This window comes from Panulirus ornatus, chromosome 58 (assembly GCF_036320965.1).
Source record: "Panulirus ornatus isolate Po-2019 chromosome 58, ASM3632096v1, whole genome shotgun sequence".
NCBI classification, from domain to species: Eukaryota; Metazoa; Arthropoda; class Malacostraca; order Decapoda; family Palinuridae; genus Panulirus; species Panulirus ornatus.
The window spans coordinates 21119065-21142716 of record NC_092281.1 but is presented as its reverse complement, the minus strand read 5'-3'; the positions used below and the strand labels follow the sequence as shown (position 1 = coordinate 21142716).

Here is a 23652-nt window from a genome sequence, read left to right as displayed (position 1 = left end):
GAATAGGTTGAAAGAAAGATATATATATATATATATATATATATATATATATATATATATATATATATATATATATATATATATATATATATATATATATATATAAATATATATATATCCCTGGGGATAGGGGAGAAAGAATACTTCCCATGTATTCCCTGCGTGTTATAGAAGGCAACTAAAAGGGAAGGGAGCGGGGGGCTGGAAATCCTTCCCTCTCTTCTTTTTTTTTTTTCAATTTCCAAATGAAGGAACAGAGAAGGGGGCCAGGTGAGGTTATTCCCTCAAAGGTCCGGCCCTCTGTTCTTAATGCTACCTCGCTAACGCGGGAAATGGTGAATAGTATGAAAGAAAGAAAGATGTATATATATATATATATATATATATATATATATATATATATATATATATATATATATATATATATATATTCCTATGAGTTCACGGGGAAAATGAAACACGATAATTTCCCAAGTGCACTTTCGCGTAATAATCACATCATCAGGGGAGACACAAGAGAGAAATATAACAGTCAGTTGATATACATCGACGAGACGAAGCTAGGACGCCATTTGGTAAACATTCGGTTGTCCAAGACAGACAACAAGCGTTCATAAACTTATCATTTTACAAATTTTGTCAACAATAAAGTTATCTAATTTGTATAGACCATCACTGATATGAAGATTATTATTCTTTGTGTATCTAATAATAATAGATTCAACGATATTTCTCGTGGTAATAGAGTTAGAGTTAATAACTGAGATGGCATTATTCCAGTCAATACAATGATCATAGTTTTTAACGTGATTAAACAAGGCATTTGATTCTTGTCCCGTTCTTATATTATATCTATGTTGCTTAAGTCCTTACCAGTCTGCCCAACATAAAACTTATCACAACTTCTACATGGCACTTTATAGATGCACCCAGGAGAATTTTCTGGTGAATTCCTGATTAAGACATTCTTTATAGTATCATTGTTGCTGAAGGCAACATTTACATTAAAGGATTTAAGCAACATGGGAGGTAAAGTAAAATTATTATTAAAAGGGAGAACTAAAGCCTTCAGTTTGTGGATGTAATAAAAACATTTCCATTTTATTCATGTATGTTTACATCAGTATACAAAATGTGACAGTAGTATTGAGTATGTAGTAAAAAAGACCTTTCCTTGTTGCGTATCATTTTCATACTTAAAGTATCACTGGACTGATTGAGTACATTTGTGGTGACATATCAGAAGACATGGTGGACCTTTGATATTGACGGCAGGAAGGTTGCCTCAATATCTGTTGAGTAAGATTGTTCAGAGTTCCCTCTGAGAGTCGTAAGGGCAAGACGAACCTTGACTGGTTCTGACTAAACGGGACGTGTCAAAGTTAATGTTCTTGAAGGCATCTTCACATCGCTTCACGTCACTGCCAGACAAAGTTGGTGAGCGGGAGAAGATGAAGGCAAAGTCGGAGTGATAGCCGAAGTTGAAGTCTATACAGGAGTAGATGCAGGCGTAGTTGTCGTAGTCCGTGTCGAGGATAACATAAGGAGCGGCAAAGGCTGGCGAGAAAATGAATTATAGGGAGATGTTAACATATTCCGTGTAATCAGAAAAAAAAGTGTGTAGGAATACAGAGAAACCCAAGGAATGTCAAAAATGCTGAAAGATATTTAAAGTTTTAGTTTCACACACACACACACACACACACACACACAGACACACACACACACACACACACACACACACACACACACACACACACACATATATATATATATATATATATATATATATATATATATATATATATATATATATATATATATATATATATATATTTGAAAGGATCACTATTGAGTGCGTGGTCATAGGAAGTACTTCCTATGAGTCCACAGGGAAATGAAACAAGTTCCCAAGTGCACTTTAGTGTAATAATTTCATCATCGGGGGAGATATAACAGTCAGTTGATATAAAACAATATACAACAAAGATACGTGGCTAGGACGCCATTTGATAAATAAGTGACTACCCGAATGGAGGTTGGGTGCGTTCGAGTCTAGCATTGAGCGTATCATAACCTCACTATATGAACAAGAAGGAGAACTGTTTGTAAATTTTATCATCAATAAAGCTATCCAGTTTGTATAGACCTTCACTAATATCAATGTTACAATTCTCTGTGTATTCAAAGATATAAGATTCAATGATAACTGAGATGGCATTACTCCAATCAATACAATGATCATAATTCTTAACATGATTGTACAAGATATTTGATTCTTTTCCTTTTTTTTCATACTATATTCATGTAGCTTAATTCTAACAGAAAGATCCTTACCATTCTGCCTAACATAAAACTTAGGACAATTTGTGCATGGTACTCTATAGATGCATCCTGTAGAACTTTCTGATCAGTTCCTGATTAAGATATTCTTTATAGTATTGTTGCTGCTGAAGGCAACAATTACAGTAAAGGATTTAAGCAACGTGGGAAATAAAGCAAAATTATTATTAAAAGGGAAAACTAAAAGGTTTTTGGTGTCAAGGGTAAGTTTGGGTTCATCTATATAAAATGATTTCTTTGCCAACTTAAGAGATTTATCAATGAAATATCTAGGATACTTTAACTTGGATCCAATAGTATATATCTTCTGAAACTCATCATCAATAAACTCTGGACTGCAAATCTGTAATGCCCTGAGAAACATAGACTTGAATGATAATAATCTAACCATGTCGTGTAGAGCTGAGTGATAATGGATATATGAGTATACATGGATAGTCTTTTCTGTATAGGCTAAACTTAAACTTGTTTCCATCCCACGAATCTCACAGTCTAAAAATGGTAACATACTGTTATTTTCAATTTCATTAGTAAAATTGATGAAAGGTACTAAATTGTTAAGTAAAGGTAAAAAAATGTTTGTAAATTTTCTATGTTGGGCAAACACAAGGAGCGTTATCTATATACCTAATCCAAATTGAATTAGAAGGTAAGATATCCTTTAATAACTTGGTTTTAAAGAATTCCAATAAATATCACTTAACACAGGTGAAACAGGGTTATCCATTGCCATACTAAATTTTTGAGCATAACATTCTTCAGTAAATTGAAATACACAGTCTTTTATACACAATATTATCATTTCAGTAGGAACAGATTTTGAAACAGGCAAATGGACATCATTCAATATATATCAAATAAATGTTCTAAGAGGTCATCAACTGGAACTCTTGTGAACAGAGTTGAAAGATTAAAGCTAACCAGTTTGAAATGAAATGAACATTAATGTCATTAAGTTTGCTAACTAAATCTACATTGTTTATGATATCATGGTTTGATATCTTACCAACTAATTGGCTTGATAAAGAAAGTAAACACTTTGACAATCTATATGTGATAAAGCCCACTGAATTTACTCTAGGTCTTGCTGGAAAATTTGGTTTATGTGCTTTGATAAGTCCATACATATGTGGCAATGAAGGGGACAAAGATGACAAGCCTTTGATTAGTGAACCATTATATTTCAACAATACCCATTTCCCAATAAGTACGGACATGATGGGAGGATACTTACAGTTCTCGTAGTCAATAGTTAGATGGGTTTCACCGAAGGGATTGGGGTATACCTTTCCACTGTTCTTCAACAGACGATTATCTGCTGTGATGCCAGTTGAAACAACCTCGAATTGCCTACCATCTACAAGAATTAAAGATCATAGTTAATTTATGATTTTCTGTACTTCGTACGAGCAGGATTAATATAGACATTAGAATAACAACTGAAGTGGATGTCTGGTTCATGTATATAAAATTTAAAGAGAAAAAGAATGACACAAAATCTTACCAAACGAATATTCGTTGCGAACGCATTTGTCAATTGGTTGATAAGGATTCTTAGAGAGAGCGTACTCATACCACACACCTTCGTACTGAAATGTAAGAGCCACTGAAATATCGCTGTGAACACTTCTTGTGCAAGTGCTAATTGCCTTAATAGATATGAAAGAATGCCACCTACCTGGAATTTAAATCTGTGAGCGCTAACTTCCATATATATATATATATATATATATATATATATATATATATATATATATATATATATATATATATATATATATATATATGTATATATATATATATATATATATATATATATATATATATATATATATATATATATATCCCTGGGGATAGGGGAGAAAGAATACTTCCCACGTATTCCCTGCGTGTCGTAGAAGACGACTAAAAGGGAAGGGAGCGGGGGGCTGGAAATCCTCACCTCTCGTTTTTTTTTAATTTTCCAAAAGATGGAACAGAGAAGGGGGCCAGGTGAGGATATTCCCTCAAAGGCCCAGTCCTCTGTTCTTAACGCTACCTCGCTATCGCGGGAAATGGCGAATAGTATGAAAAAAAAAAAAAATATATATATATATATATATATATATATATATATATATATATATATATATATATATATATATATATATATATATATATATATATATGGTTTGTATATCATATTCTGGTTCTCTTTGTCTGTATTATCGGGCATGAATATATCCAAGGGTTATAACTGCACACCAACAGACACTGACACAGCTTTTCTCTGACGACATTCAACATGCCAATATCATTTGAATTAGAGGTTTGTTATGTATGGATGTTTACGCTGGAAAGGTTGCCTAGTCAGTAAAGGATTTAGGGCTCACCTTCTCGTGGTTTGGGGTCTGCTCAGACCATAGTTTGCTTGTGTCAACACTTGGACACTTGCCGGGGACGACAAAATCCGGGATCTTGTCGGCAGCGACGGCAGCCACGAGACATAGCAAGGAGCACAGTTGCTTCATACTTCAAGGTGGTGTTAGCGAGTGAGTGACTGGCTCCCTCTCACCCACACCATTTATATACCACGGCTTACATGAGCGTGCTTGACTCCGCCTTCTTCAAAGTTTTTCCTTTCCCTCTCATGCAGTCGTGTTTCTGCATTTTCCCAGATATCAAATCTTTTTGTATTTTTCACCTGGTAAACACGAGCTATTATCAAAAGAGTAACATGTAATGAAACGCATTACTTTGAAACCCCACGCCAGATACATGGTACAATGACGGTCTACATACTCCGCCTTATTTTCTTTCATTTTTTGTGGTTGAAAGCAGAGGATATAAAGATAGTGGAGTAGTCAGCCAGTCTCAGTGTAAACCTGTCTCGCAAGATGATCGTTACAGTAGTCAGTGTGGCCTTCCTGGCCTGTGTGGCCGCAGACGAGATCCCGAGCTTCGTGAAACCCGGCAAATGTGCCTCAGTAGCGAACCAAGACAACTTTGATCTCCGAGAAGTCAGTATACAGTATTTTCTACTTACGTTAAGTAATGATTAGTGACCTACAGTTGTTTTAGGTTTATATAAGTAGGAATGATATTCTAAAGTCTTCTACTTTGATTTCTATCACCAGTATTCCGGGCGTTGGTACATAACCCATATGATCGAGAACCCATACATGCCGATGGACAGATGCATCCACTCCAACTACGGATATTCCAGTACGGACAATGGCTTCAAGGTGACCACTGCCGGGTTCAGCACGAAAAACGAGTATCTCAGTATGGATCTTGATATCTACCCTACCAAGGAGTTCCCAGCCGCTCATATGCTCCTTGATGCTCCCTCGGGTAAGATTGTAACACAGTTGTTTCATTATGTTAAAATTGAAAACTTGAATGAATAGATTATGACGTTATTAACTATGTAGCACACTGAAGGTATAAGCTTGTGTCGTAATTATTTTTTGCGAGCTAGTGGTTACAACTTTGTTTTTGTACCATAGGTTTCACTATTATGTGTACACACACACACACACACACACACAAGTCTAAGAGAGGTACTCAATTATCAATCAACATCAGTGACGGGAGGGGGGGGGGGGGAATTAAGAGCTGTATTGACTGTGGGCCGACTGTGGTCACCATGATTCGAACCCGGATGGGATAGGGTGTGATTTGTACCCAGCGACAATTGAATAATGATTCATGGATTTTTTTCTGTCTTACATACGACAGTCTTTGCCTCGCCATATGAAGTAATTGAGACCGACTACGATACTTACTCCTGCGTCTATTCCTGTATATCTACTGACAACTACAAGAGTGAGTTTGGCTTCGTGTTCTCCCGCTTCCCTAAGACAGAGGGACTCGCCCTGCAGAAATGCGCCGAAGTCTTCAACAAGAACGGGGTCGACTTCTCACTCTTCGAACCAGTCTCACATACGGCTGAGTGCGTCTACCGAGCTTAAGCCTTCAACCACTGACACACCTACTTTAGAAATGACACTTATTTTCTTTTCATAGAAGAAAAATTCCCCCCCCCAAAAAAAAATAAACCTCTTAGGTTTGAAGATAACGATGTGATCAATGCATTGACTGAATGATATAGGGCCTTACAGGAGGAGGCCGTTAGGCCAACACTAAAGTAATCTGGAAGTCAGAATACTTAACAATCCCTTTCGCACTTAAGGAACAAAGATGTGTAATTTGATACGTTTGTACAGTATGTAACTATGTGTATTGAATGTGCTACTAGGAGAGTAAACTATGTGAAAAAGATCTTCAATAAAGATGATGAGATTCCGCCACTTGTGTGAATAGATAGTTTCTCCACCTCCACGTACGTCCTGTGTTCACTAATAGACATGATGCTGCTACTCTCCAGCCCCACAAGAGGCAGAAAGAAAGATGAAACAACACAGAAAAAGACTTTCATCTGTTGTTGTATTTCGTGATGAAAGATTATCATATGATTATAAACGTACGAACGATAGGAAGAGTTAGATTTAGAAATACAATTCTTGGAATTACTATGGTCAAGTCTTGAGAAGCACAGTTGTAGTGATTCATTCAATTGTCAGCCTATACTAAATCAATGAAAATTTTTAGGGAATTAGTGGAAATTATTGTTTCTTAAGATTTGTGAATATGATTTGTTGTGGTTATTTACAATTTCTGATATGCTTGAGAAAGAGAGAAGAGATGCACCTTGGAAGTACTTTTAGGGAAGGAATGGAAATGATTTTGAGATGTATAAGAGAAAGCGGCAGTAGGTTAAGAATAAGTCGCAGGGGTTAAGAAAGTGGGCAAATGAGTGTTGGGGGTGAGAAAAAAAGAGAAGTTTTGGAAGAAAGAAAATGATATGCGAAAGATAAGAGAACAAATGGGAAAATCGTTAAAGGGGGCAAAAGGGTAAGTGATAACAAATGACGTATTCACTCGCTGCCCAGATTTCGAACGCATAAGGTCGAATCCTGGTTACAGCAGTCAGTCCATAGTCATACCACTTTTTCATTCACCCTAGTATTTGGTAGACAAAATGAATACCTGGATATATATATATATATATATATATATATATATATATATATATATATATATATATATATATATATATATATATATACATATCATATACAAATCTCCAACAGGCACAATCGAACCCAGAACCCCTGCGTTGCGAGCGGGAACACTACTGGTAGGCTATGATCGCCCTTAATAGGGAAATTGCTATTTGAATACTATAACAAGTGGAGGCTCCGGTGCTCACCAACATGAGACGAAGGGTATTTGATTACATGGTATTCGATTAGTCATTTCCCTATCAAGGGGCGATCAGAGCCTAGCAGTAGTGCTCCCGCCTGCCACGCAGGGGTCCCGGGCTCGAACCTGGCTGTTGGAGATTTGCATGTTATATGAAAGTGCGTGCACATATGCACTATATATATATATATATATATATATATATATATATATATATATATATATACTGTAATGAGTCCATGGGGAAAATGAAACACGATAAGTTCCCAAGTGCGCTTTCGTGTAATAATCACATCATTAGGGGAGACACAAGAGAGAAATATAACAGTCAGTTGATATACAACGAGGAGACGTAGCTAGGACGCCATTTGGTAAACAATCACATGTTTACCAAATGGCGTCCTAGCAACGTCTCTTAGTTGTATATCAATGGACTGTTATATTTCTCTCTTGTGTCTCCCCTGATGATGTGACTATTACACGAAAGTGCACTTGGGAACTTATCGTGTTTCATTTTCCCCGTGGACTCATAGGAATATACTTGATCACGCGCAAAATTGTGATCCTTTCCTATACATACATATATATATATATATATATATATATATATATATATATATATATATATATATATATATATATATATATATATACATAGCGTTGATGGATGTGCCGTCTCAACTAACATAAAAAAAAAGATTGGGATGTATACAAAGGAGATTTCTTGAAAGCAACTGCCAAAAATAAAGGAAACGGACAAGTAATCATTTCTTTGATGACAACTGGAGTCAACTATTCATTATCATGGCTGAGCACACTGGCACCAGCGATACAGACACAAGTATAACTAGAGTTTAGCCAGTCGTGTTATCATTTCACTTTCGAGTCTCGTGGAATCAATAGAGATTATCTTATTCGATGTAATTGCTTAATGCCACGACATGGACATGTTATCTTTCCACTTATCATTCACCAGCTTTATCTTACATATCATCAAGTACCAGCTTACCTTCAAATGCTGACAGAATAATTTGAAAATATCCATTATGTTACTGGATAGTACGTTAGCAAGACAGCCTCCATGATCTATCAGATAAGATTTTTTTTTTTCCTGAAAAATTACTGTTTTTGGATGTAATTAAAACATTCTTATTCTCTTCATTTATTTTCATATCAGTGTATGAAATATGGCAGTACTATCAAGTATGATTTAAAAAGGACGTTTCAGTGATGCATATCATTTTCATACTTAGAATATCACTGGGTAGATTTAGTACATTTGTGGAAACGTATCAGAAGACATGGTGGACCTCTGATAATGATGGCAGGAAGGTTGCCTCAATATATGTTGAGTAAGATTGTTCAGAGTTCCCTCTGAGAGTCGTAAGGGCAAGAGGATCCTTGATAGGTCTTGACAAAACGGGACGTGTCAAAGTTGATGTTCTTGAAGGCATCTTCACATCGCTTCAAGTGACTATCAGACAAGCTTGGAGAGCGGGAGAAGATGAAGGCAAAGTCGGAATGATAACCGAAGTTGAAGTCTATACAGGAGTGGATGCAGGCGTAGTTGTCGTAGTCCGTGTCGAGGATAACATAAGGAGCGGCAAAGGCTGGCGAGAAAGGGAATTATAGGGAGATGTTAACATATTCCGTACTAATTAGAAAAAACGTGTGCGAAAATACAGAAGAACCCAAGCATTATCAACAGTGATGAAAGATATTTAAGGCTCTATCTTCATCACCTTGGACGCACACAAACACACACACACACATACACACACACACACACACACACACACACACACACACACACACACACAAACACACAGTTCCCAAGTGCACTTTCATGCAATAATCACATCATTAGGGGAGATACAAGAAAGAAATATATCAGTTAGTTGATTTACAATAAAGAATCGGAGCTAGGACGCCATTTGGTAAACAAGTGACTATCCGAATGGATGTCGGGTGAGTTCGAGTCCGGCAACGAGCGTATCATAAACTCATTATGTCAACAACAAGAAGGGGAACTGTTTACAAATTTCATCAACAATAAAGCTATCCAATCTGTATAGACCTTCACTAATATGAATGTTACAATTCTTTGTGTATTTGATAATAGAAGATTCAATGTTGTTTCTTGTGGTATTGGAGTTAAAGTTAATAACTGAGTTGGCATTACTCCAGTTAATACTATGATCATAATTTCTAGCATGATTAAGCAAAGTATTTCATAATTTTCCTGTTCTTCTACTATATTTATGTTGCTTAAGTCTCACAGAAAGATCCTAACCAGTCTGCCCAACATGAAACATCACAATATCTACATGGTACTCTAGAGATGCATCCTGCAGAACTTTCTGGTCAGTTCCTGATTAAGATTTTTTTTATAGTATTGTTGCTGCTAAAGGCATCAATTACAATAAAGGATTTAAGCAACGTGGGAAATAAAGTCAAATTATCATCAAAAGGGAGAACTAAAAGGCTCTTGGTGTCAAGGGGAGGTTTGGGTTCAACTGTATAAAATGATTTCTTTGCCAACTTAAGAGAATTATATATAAAATATCTAGGATACTTTGACTTGGATCGAATAGAATATATCTCTTCAACCTCATCATCAATAAACTCTGGACTGGAAATACGTAATGCCCTAAGGAACATAGAATGGAATGATGATAATTTAACTCTGTCATGTTGAGCTGAGTAATGATGGATGTATGAGCATACGTTGGTAGGTTTTCTGTATATGCTAAACTCTTGTTTCCATCCATATGGATCATGGAATCCAAAAATGGTAACATACTATCATTTTCAATTTCTACATCAAAAAGTTGATGGAAGGTACTAAATCATCAAGTAAAGGTAAGAAATGTTTGTAAATTTTCATTTGTGGACCAAACACAAAGAGCATCATCTACATACCTAAACCAAATTGAATTAGAAGGTAAGATATCCTTTAGTAACTTTGCTTTAAAGAATTTCGAATAAAGATTACTTAACACAGGTGAAAGAGGGTTACTCATTGCCATACCCAATTTTTGAGGATATGTTCTGCATTAAATTGAAATACATAGACTTTTATACACAATTTCATCAATTCACTATAAACAGACTTTGAAACAGGTGAATGAATATCATCCAATATATCAAATAGATAAATCTAAGAAGTCATCAACTGGAACATTTGTGAACAGAGATGAAACATTAAAGCTAACCAGTTTGAAATCAAGATCAACATTGATATAATTAAGCTTGTTAACTAAATCTACATTGCTCATAATATTATGGTTTGATATCTTATCCACTAATTGGCTTGATAAAGAAAGTAACCACTTTGACAATTTATATGTGATAAAGCCCACTGAATTTACTCTAGGTCTTGATGGAAAATTTGGTTTATATGCTTTGATAAGTCCATACATATGTGGCAATGAAGGGGACAAAGATGACAAGCCTTTGATTAGTGAACCATTATATTTCAACAATACCCATTTCCCAATAAGTACGGACATGATGGGAGGATACTTACAGTTCTCGTAGTCAATAGTTAGATGGGTTTCACCGAAGGGATTGGGGTATACCTTTCCACTGTTCTTCAACAGACGATTATCTGCTGTGATGCCAGTTGAAACAACCTCGAATTGCCTACCATCTACAAGAATTAAAGATCATAGTTAATTTATGATTTTCTGTACTTCGTACGAGCAGGATTAATATAGACATTAGAATATCAACTGAAGTGGATGTTTGATTCATGTATATAAAACTTAAAGAGAAAAAGAATGACACAAAATCTTACCAAACGAATATTCGTTGCGAACGCATTTGTCAATTGGTTGATAAGGATTCTTAGAGAGAGCGTACTCATACCACACACCTTCGTACTGAAATGTAAGAGCCACTGAAATATCGCTGTGAACACTTCTTGTGCAAGTACTAATTGCCTTAATAGATATGAAAGAATGCCACCTACCTGGAATTTAAAACTATGAACGCCAATTTCCACACACATACACACACACACACACACACACACACACACACATATATATATATATATATATATATATATATATATATATATATATATATATATGTGTGTGTGTGTGTGTGTGTGTGTGTGTGTGTAAAAGAGAATAAAGAAAAAGTACAAAGTAGCCCAACAAGCCGTCAGTAGTTAGCTGATAATGATGGTCATTGAAGAATACCGTGGGGTCCATGACCCATGGCTAAAGTCCATTAATGAGAACATTAATGACCTAAGTAGGCTAACGGACTGCCAAGCATACTGTGACCACTCACTCTCCCGTAGGCTAAGGAAAGATTCTTACATTTGATATCTACATCTGATAACAGTGGTAGAAGTAATGTGGTAAACACCTCAACACACCTGCTAATAATAACTAAAGCATCCTATTTCACAGGTGTAAGGGAAAATTCAGTAAATGACGTTTTTACTAAATTTCAACACCAAATAAGCTTTAGAATGCAATTGCTACCGAACAGCATAGGTTTGATGAAGCGTCTCTGCCCAGTCTCTGGTGGTAAAAGCCCACGTAAAGGAGCATCAACTAGTTACACATGTCCTTAGATTATGATGATAGCTGTATAGACCACCAGGTGCACGGGAGTCCTGTCTTGCCGCTGTCCATAGTCAGCGAGGCTGCACGATTCCCAGGCTCACTGTACAAATGCGGTGTGGCGCGCTCAGCGTTTTCCCTTCGACACTTTTAAGATTCGCTCTCTGCCCCTGTTGGGGTTAAAGTCCTGCAGTTCCCGGACCCTTTCTATTGACACTCGACCCCCTACTGTAGCCATGTTGGAAATGAAGTTATCAGTGTTTCTAGTCGACATATTATTGGCCTGACGCTCTAAAAGTCATCCCGTTGTTACAGAACTAGATACGACTTACCGGGATTCGTGGTAGATGTTAGCGTTATGCATCCCAGGCTGGAGACAAAAATGTCTGTTACTATGTTGATCTGGTACTAACTATTACAACACTGACCCTTGTCTCCGTTCTGCGTAAAGCAGGATGCCATTTCTTGTATTACCAAGGCAATTACTTCAGTTCCCTTGGATGATTACTTCACTAATGCACTTTTTTTCACTTTTCCACTCTCGATACATTTTCGTGTTCATTCTAATTGTTGCTTTCTTCTTGAATTTTCTTGAACACCACGAATGTTATATTCTAAACCTTACTTTCTATAGAGGACCCGTAATGGACGATGTCAGGTCCCGTGGGTTTAACACGTTAATTCTTACTGCTAACTTATAGTTACAATACTGATACAAAATTATTAAAGGACTCAAACACTATGTCACTTCTATTGTTCTTACAATCTGAAGATTTATTTACTAGTAACTAAACAACCTTAAAAGAATATCCTTGATCAATAATATCTCGATGGGTTAGAGAGACGTAGGATGACCACGCGCTATGGTCATTCATAACGGTGGAAAAGAGGACCGCACTTGGATCAGCCTACTAAAGTTTACACACCACACACACACACACACGTTCCCGATCTCATAGCCTGTTCCGTCCTGTTACACTAGACCTTTCCTTCACAATAAGTCACAGTTCCACCTGCGATTACTTTTCTATCCTCTATACTCTAACTTAATACGTCCCCCTTGCGACATCCCTCATGACTGCCTGAACTTGCCTACACTTCTCTGCTGTTTGGTCCATTTTTCGAGGTTCCTCAGTACAGCAATTATGCCTGACCACCAGTTGTGCACTCTCCTGTTTCGAGCCCACATTGAAGGGATACCAAGGAGACAATTGTGCCATTCCTCACCCACCATTCTGGCGCCATCTGCACCCCAGTCGTATTCATCAGCCTACGTGGTTGAAGTTACGGCTTTACCCAATGAAGACCTACGACCCATCTACAGATGTGGAGCTCATTTTTTCGAGAGATCTAGATATAATATCCATTCCTCTGGCAATGTTCCATCCAATACGCTGCAATGCCAACTGCCATAAGTCATTCCAATCTCATACCACTTACCCTGTCCCATGCTGCTACTATCACTCATTACCACCTTCTCACCTCCGCCGCTTACTGTCTTACCATCCTCCCTTCATCTCTGTTTTCCATGTCCTCCCCTAGTACACCGCCATCAACCCCTCACGTTTCTACTTGTCTCCAGTGCCTCCCCTAAGGCTATCCAAACTTGGAGTCATTTCACCACCCGTCGAGCCCTACCCACCATCGACCACTCCACTCGCTAGCTGGAGGAGCGATTCAATCGGCGCCTCGTCCACTTATCACCTTTCGCCAGTACACCTCATGCTTTGCTCACCCGAAAGGCAGTTGCAACATTTCTGAGAAGAGTTTCCCCGGCCGTATCATTATTGCTAAAGACTGCATTCATATCAATTCATTTTTTTTTTTTTTAACAAAACAGGAATATCAAGCAAGTCCTTACAATAGGTAGATATTACTAGTATTTTTTCACAATTGTTTTTATTAGGTTCAACATTCTAAAAAGACTTTCTAGCAAGATTACACGCTGAATCAAGAAAATGTATTGGAAACTGTGATTCTTAACCAGTGTGAAAATGGCATGAGGAGTTTTAGTATTTGAGTGACTGTATTATCGGGCATGAATATATCCAAGGGTTATAACTGCACACCAACAGACATTGACACAGCTTTTCTCTGACGACATTCAACATGCCAATATCATTTGAATTAGAGGTTTGTTATGTATGGATGTTTACGCTGGAAAGGTTGCCTAGTCAGTAAAGGATTTAGGGCTCACCTTCTCGTGGTTTGGGGTCTGCTCAGACCATAGTTTGCTTGTGTCAACACTTGGACACTTGCCGGGGACGACAAAATCCGGGATCTTGTCGGCAGCGACGGCAGCCACGAGACATAGCAAGGAGCACAGTTGCTTCATACTTCAAGGTGGTGTTAGCGAGTGAGTGACTGGCTCCCTCTCACCCACACCATTTATATACCACGGCTTGCATGAGCGTGCTTGACTCCGCCTTCTTCAAAGTTTTTCCTTTCCCTCTCATGCAGTCGTGTTTCTGCATTTCCCCAGATATCAAATCTTTTTGTATTTTTCACCTGGTAAACACGAGCTATTATCAAAAGAGTAACGTGTAATGAAATGCATTACTTTGAAACCTTACGCCAGATACATGGTACAATGACGGTCTACACACTCCGCCTTATTTTCTTTCATTTTTTTGTGGTTGAAAGCAGAGGATATAAAGATAGTGGAGTAGTCAGCCAGTCTCAGTGTAAACCTGTCTCGCAAGATGATCGTTACAGTAGTCAGTGTGGCCTTCCTGGCCTGTGTGGCCGCAGACGAGATCCCGAGCTTCGTGAAACCCGGCAAATGTGCCTCAGTAGCGAACCAAGACAACTTTGATCTCCGAGAAGTCAGTATACAGTATTTTCTACTTACGTTAAGTAATGATTAGTGACCTACAGTTGTTTTAGGTTTATATAAGTAGGAATGATATTCTAAAGTCTTCTACTTTGATTTCTATCACCAGTATTCCGGGCGTTGGTACATAACCCATATGATCGAGAACCCATACATGCCGATGGACAGATGCATCCACTCCAACTACGGATATTCCAGTACGGACAATGGCTTCAAGGTGACCACTGCCGGGTTCAGCACGAAAAACGAGTATCTCAGTATGGATCTTGATATCTACCCTACCAAGGAGTTCCCAGCCGCTCATATGCTCCTTGATGCTCCCTCGGGTAAGATTGTAACACAGTTGTTTCATTATGTTAAAACTGAAAACTGAAATGAGTAAATTATGACGTTCTTTGTTATGTAACACACTGTAGGTATAAGCTGGTGTTGTGATTATCATTATTATTTGAGAGTTGTTTTTGTGCCATGGGTTTTGATGCTATGTGTAACACACACACAAACACACACACACACACACACACACACACACACACACACACACACACACACACACACACACACACACACACACACACACACACACACACACACACACACACTCACACACACACACACTCACGTAAGACAGTTAATTATCAAGCAAAATCAAGGGAGGAGGTGGGAGAGCAAATGAAGAGCTACATTGTCTGTGTGTCAACTGCAATCACCATGATTCGAACCCGGGTGGGCCTGTATGTGAATTGTCCTACCATGCATGAATGTGTGTATGTGGTGTGTGTGTGTGTGTGTGTGTGTTTGTGTATGTGTGCGTGTGTGTGTGTGTGTGTGTGTGTGTGTGTGTGTGTGTGTGTGTGTGTGTGTGTGTGTGGATAGTTAATGTCTCTAAGCACTAGAAAGGTCTCTGCAGTTTCTTATGATTTTTTTTCTTTGTCTTACATACGACAGTCTTTGCCTCGCCATATGAAGTAATTGAGACCGACTACGATACTTACTCCTGCGTCTATTCCTGTATATCTACTGACAACTACAAGAGTGAGTTTGGCTTCGTGTTCTCCCGCTTCCCTAAGACAGAGGGACTCGCCCAGCAGAAATGTGCCGAAGTCTTCAACAAGAACGGGGTCGACTTCTCACTCTTCGAACCAGTCTCACATACGGCTGAGTGCGTCTACCGAGCTTAAGCCTTCAACCTCTGACACAACTTCTTTAAATATGATACTATTTTCTTTTCGTGAATGCAACATTCTAGATAAAGTATAGAATCTATTAGGTTCATAAGTAATCTGTAAGTCACAAAGTTTAACAGTCACTTTTGATCTGAAAAAAAGGTATCATTGATACGTTTATACAGTATATAACTATGTGTACTGAATGTGCTACTGGTGAGTAATGTTTGTGAAAAATACTTACAGTAAAGATAGAATTCCATCACTTACATGAATATTTAAATTTCCTCCGCTCCATTGCGTGTTCATTGACCGACAATGTTAGTCTCCAGCCACACAGGAGGTAAGAGGGATAATGACACAACCTAGACGATATCTCTAATGCTTCCACAGTTAAGAGTAAAGGATATATATTCTCTAGGATAACTACGGTCAAGTCATAAGCAACAATATCCGAACTGATTCTTTCACTTATTATATATATATATGATACTATATATATATATATATATATATATATATATATATATATATATATATATATATATATATATATTATTTTTTTTTTTTTTTTCTTCTGCTTTGTCGCTGTCTCCCGCGTTAGCGAGGTAGCGTAAGGAAGCAGACGAAAGAAATGGCCCAACCCACCCCCATACACATGTATATACATACACGTCCACAGACGCAAATATACATACCCATACATCTCAATGTACACATATATATACACACACAGACATATACATATATACACATGCACACAATTCACACTGTCTGCCTTTATTCATTCCCATCGCCTCCTCGCCACACATGGAATAACATCCCCCTCCCCCCTCATGTGCGCGAGGTGGCGCTAGGAAAAGACAACAAAGGCCCCATTCGTTCACACTCAGTCTCTAGCTGTCATGCAATAATGCCCGAAACCACAGCTCCCTTTCCACATCCAGGCCCCACAGAACTTTCCATGGTTTACCCCAGACGCTTGACATGCCCTGATTCAATCCATTGACAGCATGTCGACCCCGGTATACCACATCGATCCAATTCACTCTATTCCTTGTCCGCCTTTCACCTTCATGCATGTTCAGGCCCCGATCACTCAAAATCTTTTTCACTCCATCTTTCCACCTCCAATTTGGTCTCCCACTTCCTCGTTCCCTCCACCTCCGACACATATATCCTCTTGGTCAATCTTTCCTCACTCATTCTCTCCATGTGCCCAAACCATTTCAAAACACCCTCTTCTGCCCTCTCAACCACGCTCTTCTTATTTCTGGGGTAAACCATGGAAAGTTTTGTGTGGCCTGGATGTGGAAAGGGAGCTGTGGTTTCGGTGCATTACACATGACAGGTAGAGACTGAGTGTGAACAAATGTGGCCTTTTGTCCTTTCCTAGCGCAACCTCGCGAGGGGAGGGAGGACGCTATTTCATGTGTGGCGGGGTGGAGACGAGAATGAATAAAGGCAGCAAGTATGAAGTATGTACATGTGTAGATATGTATATGTCTGTGTATGTATATGTATGTATACGTTAAAATGTATATGTATGTATGTGTGCGTGTGTGGACGTGCATGTATATACATGTGTATGTGGGTGGGTTGGGCCATTCTTTCGTCTGTTTCCTTGCGCTACCTCGCTAACGCTGGAGACAGCGACAAAGTATGATAAGTAAATAATATATGTATATATATATATATATATATATATATATATATATATATATATATATATATATATATATATATATATATATATATATATTTTTTTTTTTTTTTTTCTCTTTTTTTTTTCTTCTCTTATACTCAACCTCCGTCTTCCACGTCAGCGAGGTAGCGCAAGGAGACACGAGGAACGGCCCAATCCACCCACTTACACATGTATATACAGAAACGCTCACAGACGCACATATACATACATGTACAGTTCAACGTATACGTACATATACATACATCGACATATATATTTATGCACATGTACATATCCATAATTGCTGCCTTCATTCATTCCTGTCGCCACCCCGCCACACACGAAATGGTATCCCCACTTGTTATATATATATATATATATATATATATATATATATATATATATATATATATATATATATATATATATATATATATATATATCAATCTATTTATTGTTTATATATCTATTATACCTAGCCGCTGTCTCCCGCGTTAGCGAGGTAGCGCAAGAAAACAGACGAAAGAATGACCCAACCCACCTACATACACATGTGTATACATAAACGCCCACACACGCATATATACATACCTATACAGTTCAACGTATACAAACATATACATATCTACATATTCATACTTGCTGCCTTCATCCAATCTCGTCGCCATCCCGCCACACATGAAATGGCACCCCATTCCCCCCGCGCGCTCACGAGGTAGAACTGGGAAAAGACAACAAAGGCAACATTCGTTCACACTCAGTCTATAGCCGTCATGTGTAATGCACCGAAACCATAGCTCCCTTTCCACATCCAGGCCACACAAATCTTTCCATGGTTTACCCCAGACGCTTCACATGCCCTGGTTCAATCCATTGACAGAACGTTCACCCCGGTATACCACATCATTCCAATTCACTCTATTCCTTGCACGCTTTTCACCCTCCTGCATGTTCGGGCCCCGATTGCTCAGAATCTTTTTCACTCCATCCTTCCACCTCCAATTTGGCCTCCCACTTTTCGTTCCCTCCACCTCTGACACATATATCCTTTTTGTCAATCTTTTCTCACTCATTCTCTCTATGTGACAGAACCATTTCAATACACTTTTTCAATTTTTTACCACAAATCTCTCTTGCCCTTTCATTACTTACTCGATCAAACCACCTCACACCACATTTTGTCTGTCCTCAAACATTTCAGTTCCAGCACATCCACCCTCCTCCGCACAATTCTATCAATAGCCCATGCCTCGCAACCATATAACATTGTTGGAACCACTATTCCTTCAAACATACCCATTTTTGCTGTCCGAGATAACTTTCTCACCTTCCACACATTCTTCAACGCTCCTAGTGCCTTAGCACTCTCCCCCCACAGTGTGACTCACTTCCGCTTCCATGGTTTCTTCCGCTACTAAGTCCACTCTCAGACATCTAAATACTTCGCTTTCTTCAGTTTTTCTCCATTCAAACTTACCTACCGGCTAACTTTTCCCTCAACCATATATATCTAATTTTCCAAAAGAAGGAACAGAGGGGGCCAGGTGAGGATATTCCGAAAAAGGGCCCAGTCCTCTGTTCTTAACGCTACCTCGCTAATGCGGGAAATGGCGAATAGTTTGAATAGTTTGAAATATATATATATATATATATATATATATATATATATATATATATATATATATATATATATATATATATATATATATATATATATATATATATATTAAGTCAATAAAATTTTTTTATGGTTCGGGAGATATCATCAAGTTCATGTTCAGGCAAATTAACCTTTCTAGCTTAGTTTAGAAAATGTAAGCTTTTCGTAACATGCGATGGAAAGATTTTTCCTTGAACATGGCTAAGGTGTTTAGCTAACCATTTGGATAATCTATAACCAGAAGAATTAACGGAAGAGAGACAGTTGGTTTAAGGGAACACCCATCTTTGTGAGTCTTAGGAAGACCACATATATAAGGAAGAGAGGGATTGACCATCCTTATTGGCTTCAAAATCTCCTGGCGCTTCTTTAACAATTGGCTGAGTCTTAAAAGATTAATATCAAATTTCCTGTTTAATAAAAACCTTCAACTCTAGACTCAACCAATTACTGTGTCCTTTCGAGGCTGTTTGTGATGCAGGAAGAGATATGAAAGTCGCAAGTCAGCATGGTAACAGCAGAAAGACACAAATATCTCAAAGAGTAAAAGTACTGTAAACTTTTTGTGTAATTATGGAGGCGCGAGAAATCACGTCTTCTCATTTCGCCACGTACACCTACTGTGAGAAGAGTTGTACAAAACACACCTGGACAAGAAATCTTCATTGGCAAAACTCGCTATCGATGTTGTATTACTTGCCTAGCGTGGTATACGCTGAGATAATTCTCTGGTTACAGTACAGCGGGTACGGGGTAGATGATTCGCATAATCTCGTTCATTCATTGTTCAGAGTTGGGTTACGTGGCGTTGGGGATGGACCTATCCGGGTGTTGGCCACAACCACTCTCGAACGTGGTATAGCATTGACCTTGTCTTAAGGACGGCAAGCAAAAAGTGAACCCGAGATAAACAGCTTATAGTCTGGGTGGAGCGTGCAGTATCTTTGTCAAGTTATTTATCAGAAAGGTTCGCCACAAAGGAAGGGTTTGTGCTCTTAGTTCAATCATTGTTTTCAGTATGGTGGGCTAACTTCCTATTCAGTTTCCTTTAAAGATTGTTCCGTTCACTTCTTGATTTATTTAAGTAACAGTCCAACAGCCGGGTTCTTCCAATGTCTACGTAGGTATAGCCATTCGAATGTCGCGTTTCTTTCTCTCTTGAAATGCGAAAGGCCTTTTCCATCTCAAACTTAGTTCAATGTGTTTCTTCAGAATGATTGATTGAAATTCATCAAACAGCTGGCCATACATCAAGAGAGAATCATTTTGAAAAACACTTTCAACTAACGAAGAAATGATAAGAAGATTGCGGTAGAATAACGAGCAGGTTTAGTTTGCCTTGACGATCAAAGTAATATTGAAAACGGAATAAGATTGAGAGGTCTAACTTTAACTTTCCTTCACCCCTTGATGCTCCTCTCTAATCCTACACACCCTTCTCGTAATCTCTTTCCTAATTATTCGAAAAGCGCTTCTATCTCCGAACACTTGCAAGGCCTATGGTCCTAATGGCATCCATACCTCTGAATTTGCACCTGTGGTTTCACGTCTCTTTCGATTCTGTTTAGAAATAAGAACTTTTTCTTCTTGGAAACATGCATTGGTACATCCCATACCTAAAAAGGGTGACCGTTCTAAACCCTTTAACTACCGTTCTCTTGCCTTAACATCTTCTATTTACAAAATCTTTGAAACCCTTATGAACTTCCATATCCTCGGACATCTTAAATCTCACAGTCTTCTCTCTGATCACCAGTATGGCTTTCGTAAGGCAAGATCCACAGGTAATATTCGTTTCTACCACACTTAGTAATGTCTGGTCATCATCCCTCAAAGATTCTATGGAGTCATGTGTCGTTGCTTTTGACATATCTAAAGTTTTACTAGGTGTGACATCGAGGTCTCATGTCTAAGCTCTCCTCTTTTAGCTCCCCTCCCTCACTTTGCTCCCTTATATCAAGCATTCTCTCTGAAAGATCTGTCTCCGTGGTTGTTGATGGATCAGCCTCTCTCATCATCTCCATCAACAGCGGTGTTCCTCAAGGTTCAGTCCTGTCTCTTACGCTTTCTTTCCTTTTGGATCAACGCTTTCCTTTCTTCCACAAATAACCAAATGCACTCATATGCTGATTCCTCAACGGTGCATTCCTCCACATCCTTCAGTTCTGCTCCTTCTCTCACTCGATCTGTATCTGGTCTCAACACAACTTCCTGTATAAACTCAAACTTGGACAGGATGTCTCATTCAGGTCAGAGGAAATCTGGTTAAATATAATGCCTCCAAAAGCCAGTTTCTATCCATCTCTCTATCGAAGATTGCTTGATACTATTCTCTATCCTTTGACAGTTCTACTAGTCCACCTGTTGACTCAATGAAAATATTTGGAATCACTGTAACATCCATTTAATCTTAGAAAATCCACATTAGGGAAATAGTTAAGCCTGCCTCTAAGAAACTGGGAGTCCTGTTTAGTGTCGAAATTTCTTTTTTTCAGAGCAGTTACTCAGTTTATACATAGGATTGATCCATTCTTGTATGTAATACTTCTCATACATATGTGTTGGTTATAGCTCTGCACCCTTACTTGACAGAGTTCAGTCGAAAGCGGTCCAACTTATAAACATTCCAGGCTAACTTACGAACTTGACCCACTTGTCCTACGTAACAATGTTGACTCACTTTCTCTTTTCTGTAGGTAATACCATGGTTTTTACACCCGAGAGCAGGCTGCTTATGTGCCCTCACCACTAGCTAGAGCACGCAATGCTCGGTGCGGCCGTTGATAACTCAGGGGTAGACCATTTTGATAACTGTTTCGTTCCCAACACGTCGAAGCACTAGAAGTCTCCTCCATCGCATATCAATCCCAGTGGCTATGACCTGATACATTTCAAAAGACAAGTTTTTCACTTCTTACAAAATTCGTAAATACTTTCCGTTGTCTCACCTTTCTCCCTTTTTTCATTAATCTCTACATATTTTGATTAAGGCCTGGTTTTGATGTGTACTTTCGTCCGTGACTGAAGCCTCCAAAGTAAACAAAGAAGGAAAATCACTTGGAATATGGAAGACAAGAAAACGTTACTTTTCTATCTTTCAGCAGAGGAACAAGAGATGAACCAGAGGGAGAAAAAAAATGGAAATGATATGCAGGACATGACAGAGAGGTTTGTCAATTCAGTTAGTGACATATATGATTATAAGAACAAATGAATAGCGGAAAATGTAAAAGAGAAAAGGTTAAGCTTATCAAAGTATTACTGAATAGTGTTAATCCTTTGGAAAATATTTTCAAGAAGTATATCATTCCAGTGAAGAATGTGTTATCTATAAGGACTATACGGAAAATGAAGAATGTGGCAAAGTTAACTATGGATATTTTTTCTATGAGATCTACTAAATGGACTGAAGTTGCTCGGTTTATTCTTGGTGGGTGGATAGGGATGGAAGATCATTGAGAATGAGGAAGTTATGCTTTTAAAACACTTCAATGATCCATTGAAAGTGTGTGATGACATAGGATAGAAGGAACTGGAATGGAGAACAGATAAGAACGTCTAGAAGTCCCTTTCAAGAATACTAATATAACTGGCTTATTACTTCGATGTACAAGAACTGGATGACGACCTTCCTTAGTCATGCATTTAGCATTACGCTGAAGGAGCTAATGATAAAAGATCTGTGAAAGCAGAACAATGATGACCTTGGTCGAGGTTATGGAACAAGAAGTATATCATTGATGGCTACAGAGACGGGAAAAGATTTTGCGGCTTGAAGGCAAGAGTTAAAGTGTGGTGAGAGACGAGCCATGAAAATGGACCTGCCGAAGGGCAGAAGAGTAAAAAAAAAAAAAAAGAAAAAAAAAGGAGAGACTATCTTGCAGATATGATTAATGCAAAAAAAAAAGAAAGAAAAAACCCTTCGAAGAAAAAATAAAAATGACCAATTTTACACGTCTCGTAAAGACATGATGGATGTACACCGGCTCTATTACCGTAATTCAAAAGGCAGCAAAGTCGATATATATGAAAGAGGTTTATGAGAACAGATTCAGGTATGGTATTTATGTGAAAGAGTTTGTCATTAGTCTGATCATGACTTTATGTTATAAAGATAGTGTACAGGAGTTTATGAT

At 38.2% G+C, this 23652-nt stretch overlaps 4 protein-coding genes across 4 annotated transcripts; 2 read left to right on the top strand and 2 right to left on the bottom strand.

The window, feature by feature from the left end:
- Positions 1–1099: 1099 nt before the first annotated feature.
- Positions 1100–4896, bottom strand: LOC139766649 (crustacyanin-C1 subunit-like). Its single transcript, XM_071695529.1, has 4 exons — positions 4716–4896; positions 3848–3932; positions 3578–3700; positions 1100–1557 (listed from the first exon to the last, which is right to left on the bottom strand). The coding sequence occupies exons 1-4, from the start codon at positions 4851–4853 to the stop codon at positions 1310–1312; spliced, it is 594 nt and encodes a 197-aa protein (XP_071551630.1). The 5' UTR covers positions 4854–4896; the 3' UTR covers positions 1100–1309.
- Positions 4897–5182: 286 nt separating this feature from the next.
- LOC139766651 (crustacyanin-A2 subunit-like) lies at positions 5183–6383 on the top strand. The gene is made up of 3 exons (XM_071695532.1): positions 5183–5342; positions 5460–5676; positions 6064–6383. The coding sequence occupies exons 1-3, from the start codon at positions 5220–5222 to the stop codon at positions 6294–6296; spliced, it is 573 nt and encodes a 190-aa protein (XP_071551633.1). The 5' UTR covers positions 5183–5219; the 3' UTR covers positions 6297–6383.
- Positions 6384–8736: 2353 nt separating this feature from the next.
- On the bottom strand, positions 8737–14543 carry LOC139766646 (crustacyanin-C1 subunit-like). Its single transcript, XM_071695526.1, has 4 exons — positions 14368–14543; positions 11390–11474; positions 11120–11242; positions 8737–9200 (listed from the first exon to the last, which is right to left on the bottom strand). Exons 1-4 carry the CDS (start codon positions 14503–14505, stop codon positions 8953–8955), a joined length of 594 nt encoding a protein of 197 aa, XP_071551627.1. The 5' UTR covers positions 14506–14543; the 3' UTR covers positions 8737–8952.
- Positions 14544–14835: 292 nt separating this feature from the next.
- On the top strand, positions 14836–16431 carry LOC139766647 (crustacyanin-A2 subunit-like). Its single transcript, XM_071695527.1, has 3 exons — positions 14836–14995; positions 15113–15329; positions 15952–16431. The coding sequence occupies exons 1-3, from the start codon at positions 14873–14875 to the stop codon at positions 16182–16184; spliced, it is 573 nt and encodes a 190-aa protein (XP_071551628.1). The 5' UTR covers positions 14836–14872; the 3' UTR covers positions 16185–16431.
- The last annotated feature ends 7221 nt before the right edge of the window (positions 16432–23652 follow it).

What these genes read in the sequence shown, in the direction of transcription:
- LOC139766649 (XM_071695529.1), bottom strand. Translation starts at nt 4,853, where the DNA reads ATGAAGCAACTGTGCTCCTTGCTATGTCTCGTGGCTGCCGTCGCTGCC. An exon ending in AGACCCCAAACCACGAGAAG is followed by an intron (nt 3,933 to 4,715) that starts GTGAGCCCTAAA and finishes CTTACATTTCAG; the next exon opens with TACGAAGGTGTGTGGTATGA. An exon ending in TCGCAACGAATATTCGTTTG is followed by an intron (nt 3,701 to 3,847) that starts GTAAGATTTTGT and finishes TAATTCTTGTAG; the next exon opens with ATGGTAGGCAATTCGAGGTT.
- LOC139766651 (XM_071695532.1), top strand. Translation starts at nt 5,220, where the DNA reads ATGATCGTTACAGTAGTCAGTGTGGCCTTCCTGGCCTGTGTGGCCGCA. An exon ending in ACAACTTTGATCTCCGAGAA is followed by an intron (nt 5,343 to 5,459) that starts GTCAGTATACAG and finishes TTCTATCACCAG; the next exon opens with TATTCCGGGCGTTGGTACAT. An exon ending in GCTCCTTGATGCTCCCTCGG is followed by an intron (nt 5,677 to 6,063) that starts GTAAGATTGTAA and finishes TACATACGACAG; the next exon opens with TCTTTGCCTCGCCATATGAA.
- LOC139766646 (XM_071695526.1), bottom strand. Translation starts at nt 14,505, where the DNA reads ATGAAGCAACTGTGCTCCTTGCTATGTCTCGTGGCTGCCGTCGCTGCC. An exon ending in AGACCCCAAACCACGAGAAG is followed by an intron (nt 11,475 to 14,367) that starts GTGAGCCCTAAA and finishes CTTACATTTCAG; the next exon opens with TACGAAGGTGTGTGGTATGA. An exon ending in AACTATTGACTACGAGAACT is followed by an intron (nt 9,201 to 11,119) that starts GTAAGTATCCTC and finishes CTTTCTCGCCAG; the next exon opens with CCTTTGCCGCTCCTTATGTT.
- LOC139766647 (XM_071695527.1), top strand. Translation starts at nt 14,873, where the DNA reads ATGATCGTTACAGTAGTCAGTGTGGCCTTCCTGGCCTGTGTGGCCGCA. An exon ending in ACAACTTTGATCTCCGAGAA is followed by an intron (nt 14,996 to 15,112) that starts GTCAGTATACAG and finishes TTCTATCACCAG; the next exon opens with TATTCCGGGCGTTGGTACAT. An exon ending in GCTCCTTGATGCTCCCTCGG is followed by an intron (nt 15,330 to 15,951) that starts GTAAGATTGTAA and finishes TACATACGACAG; the next exon opens with TCTTTGCCTCGCCATATGAA.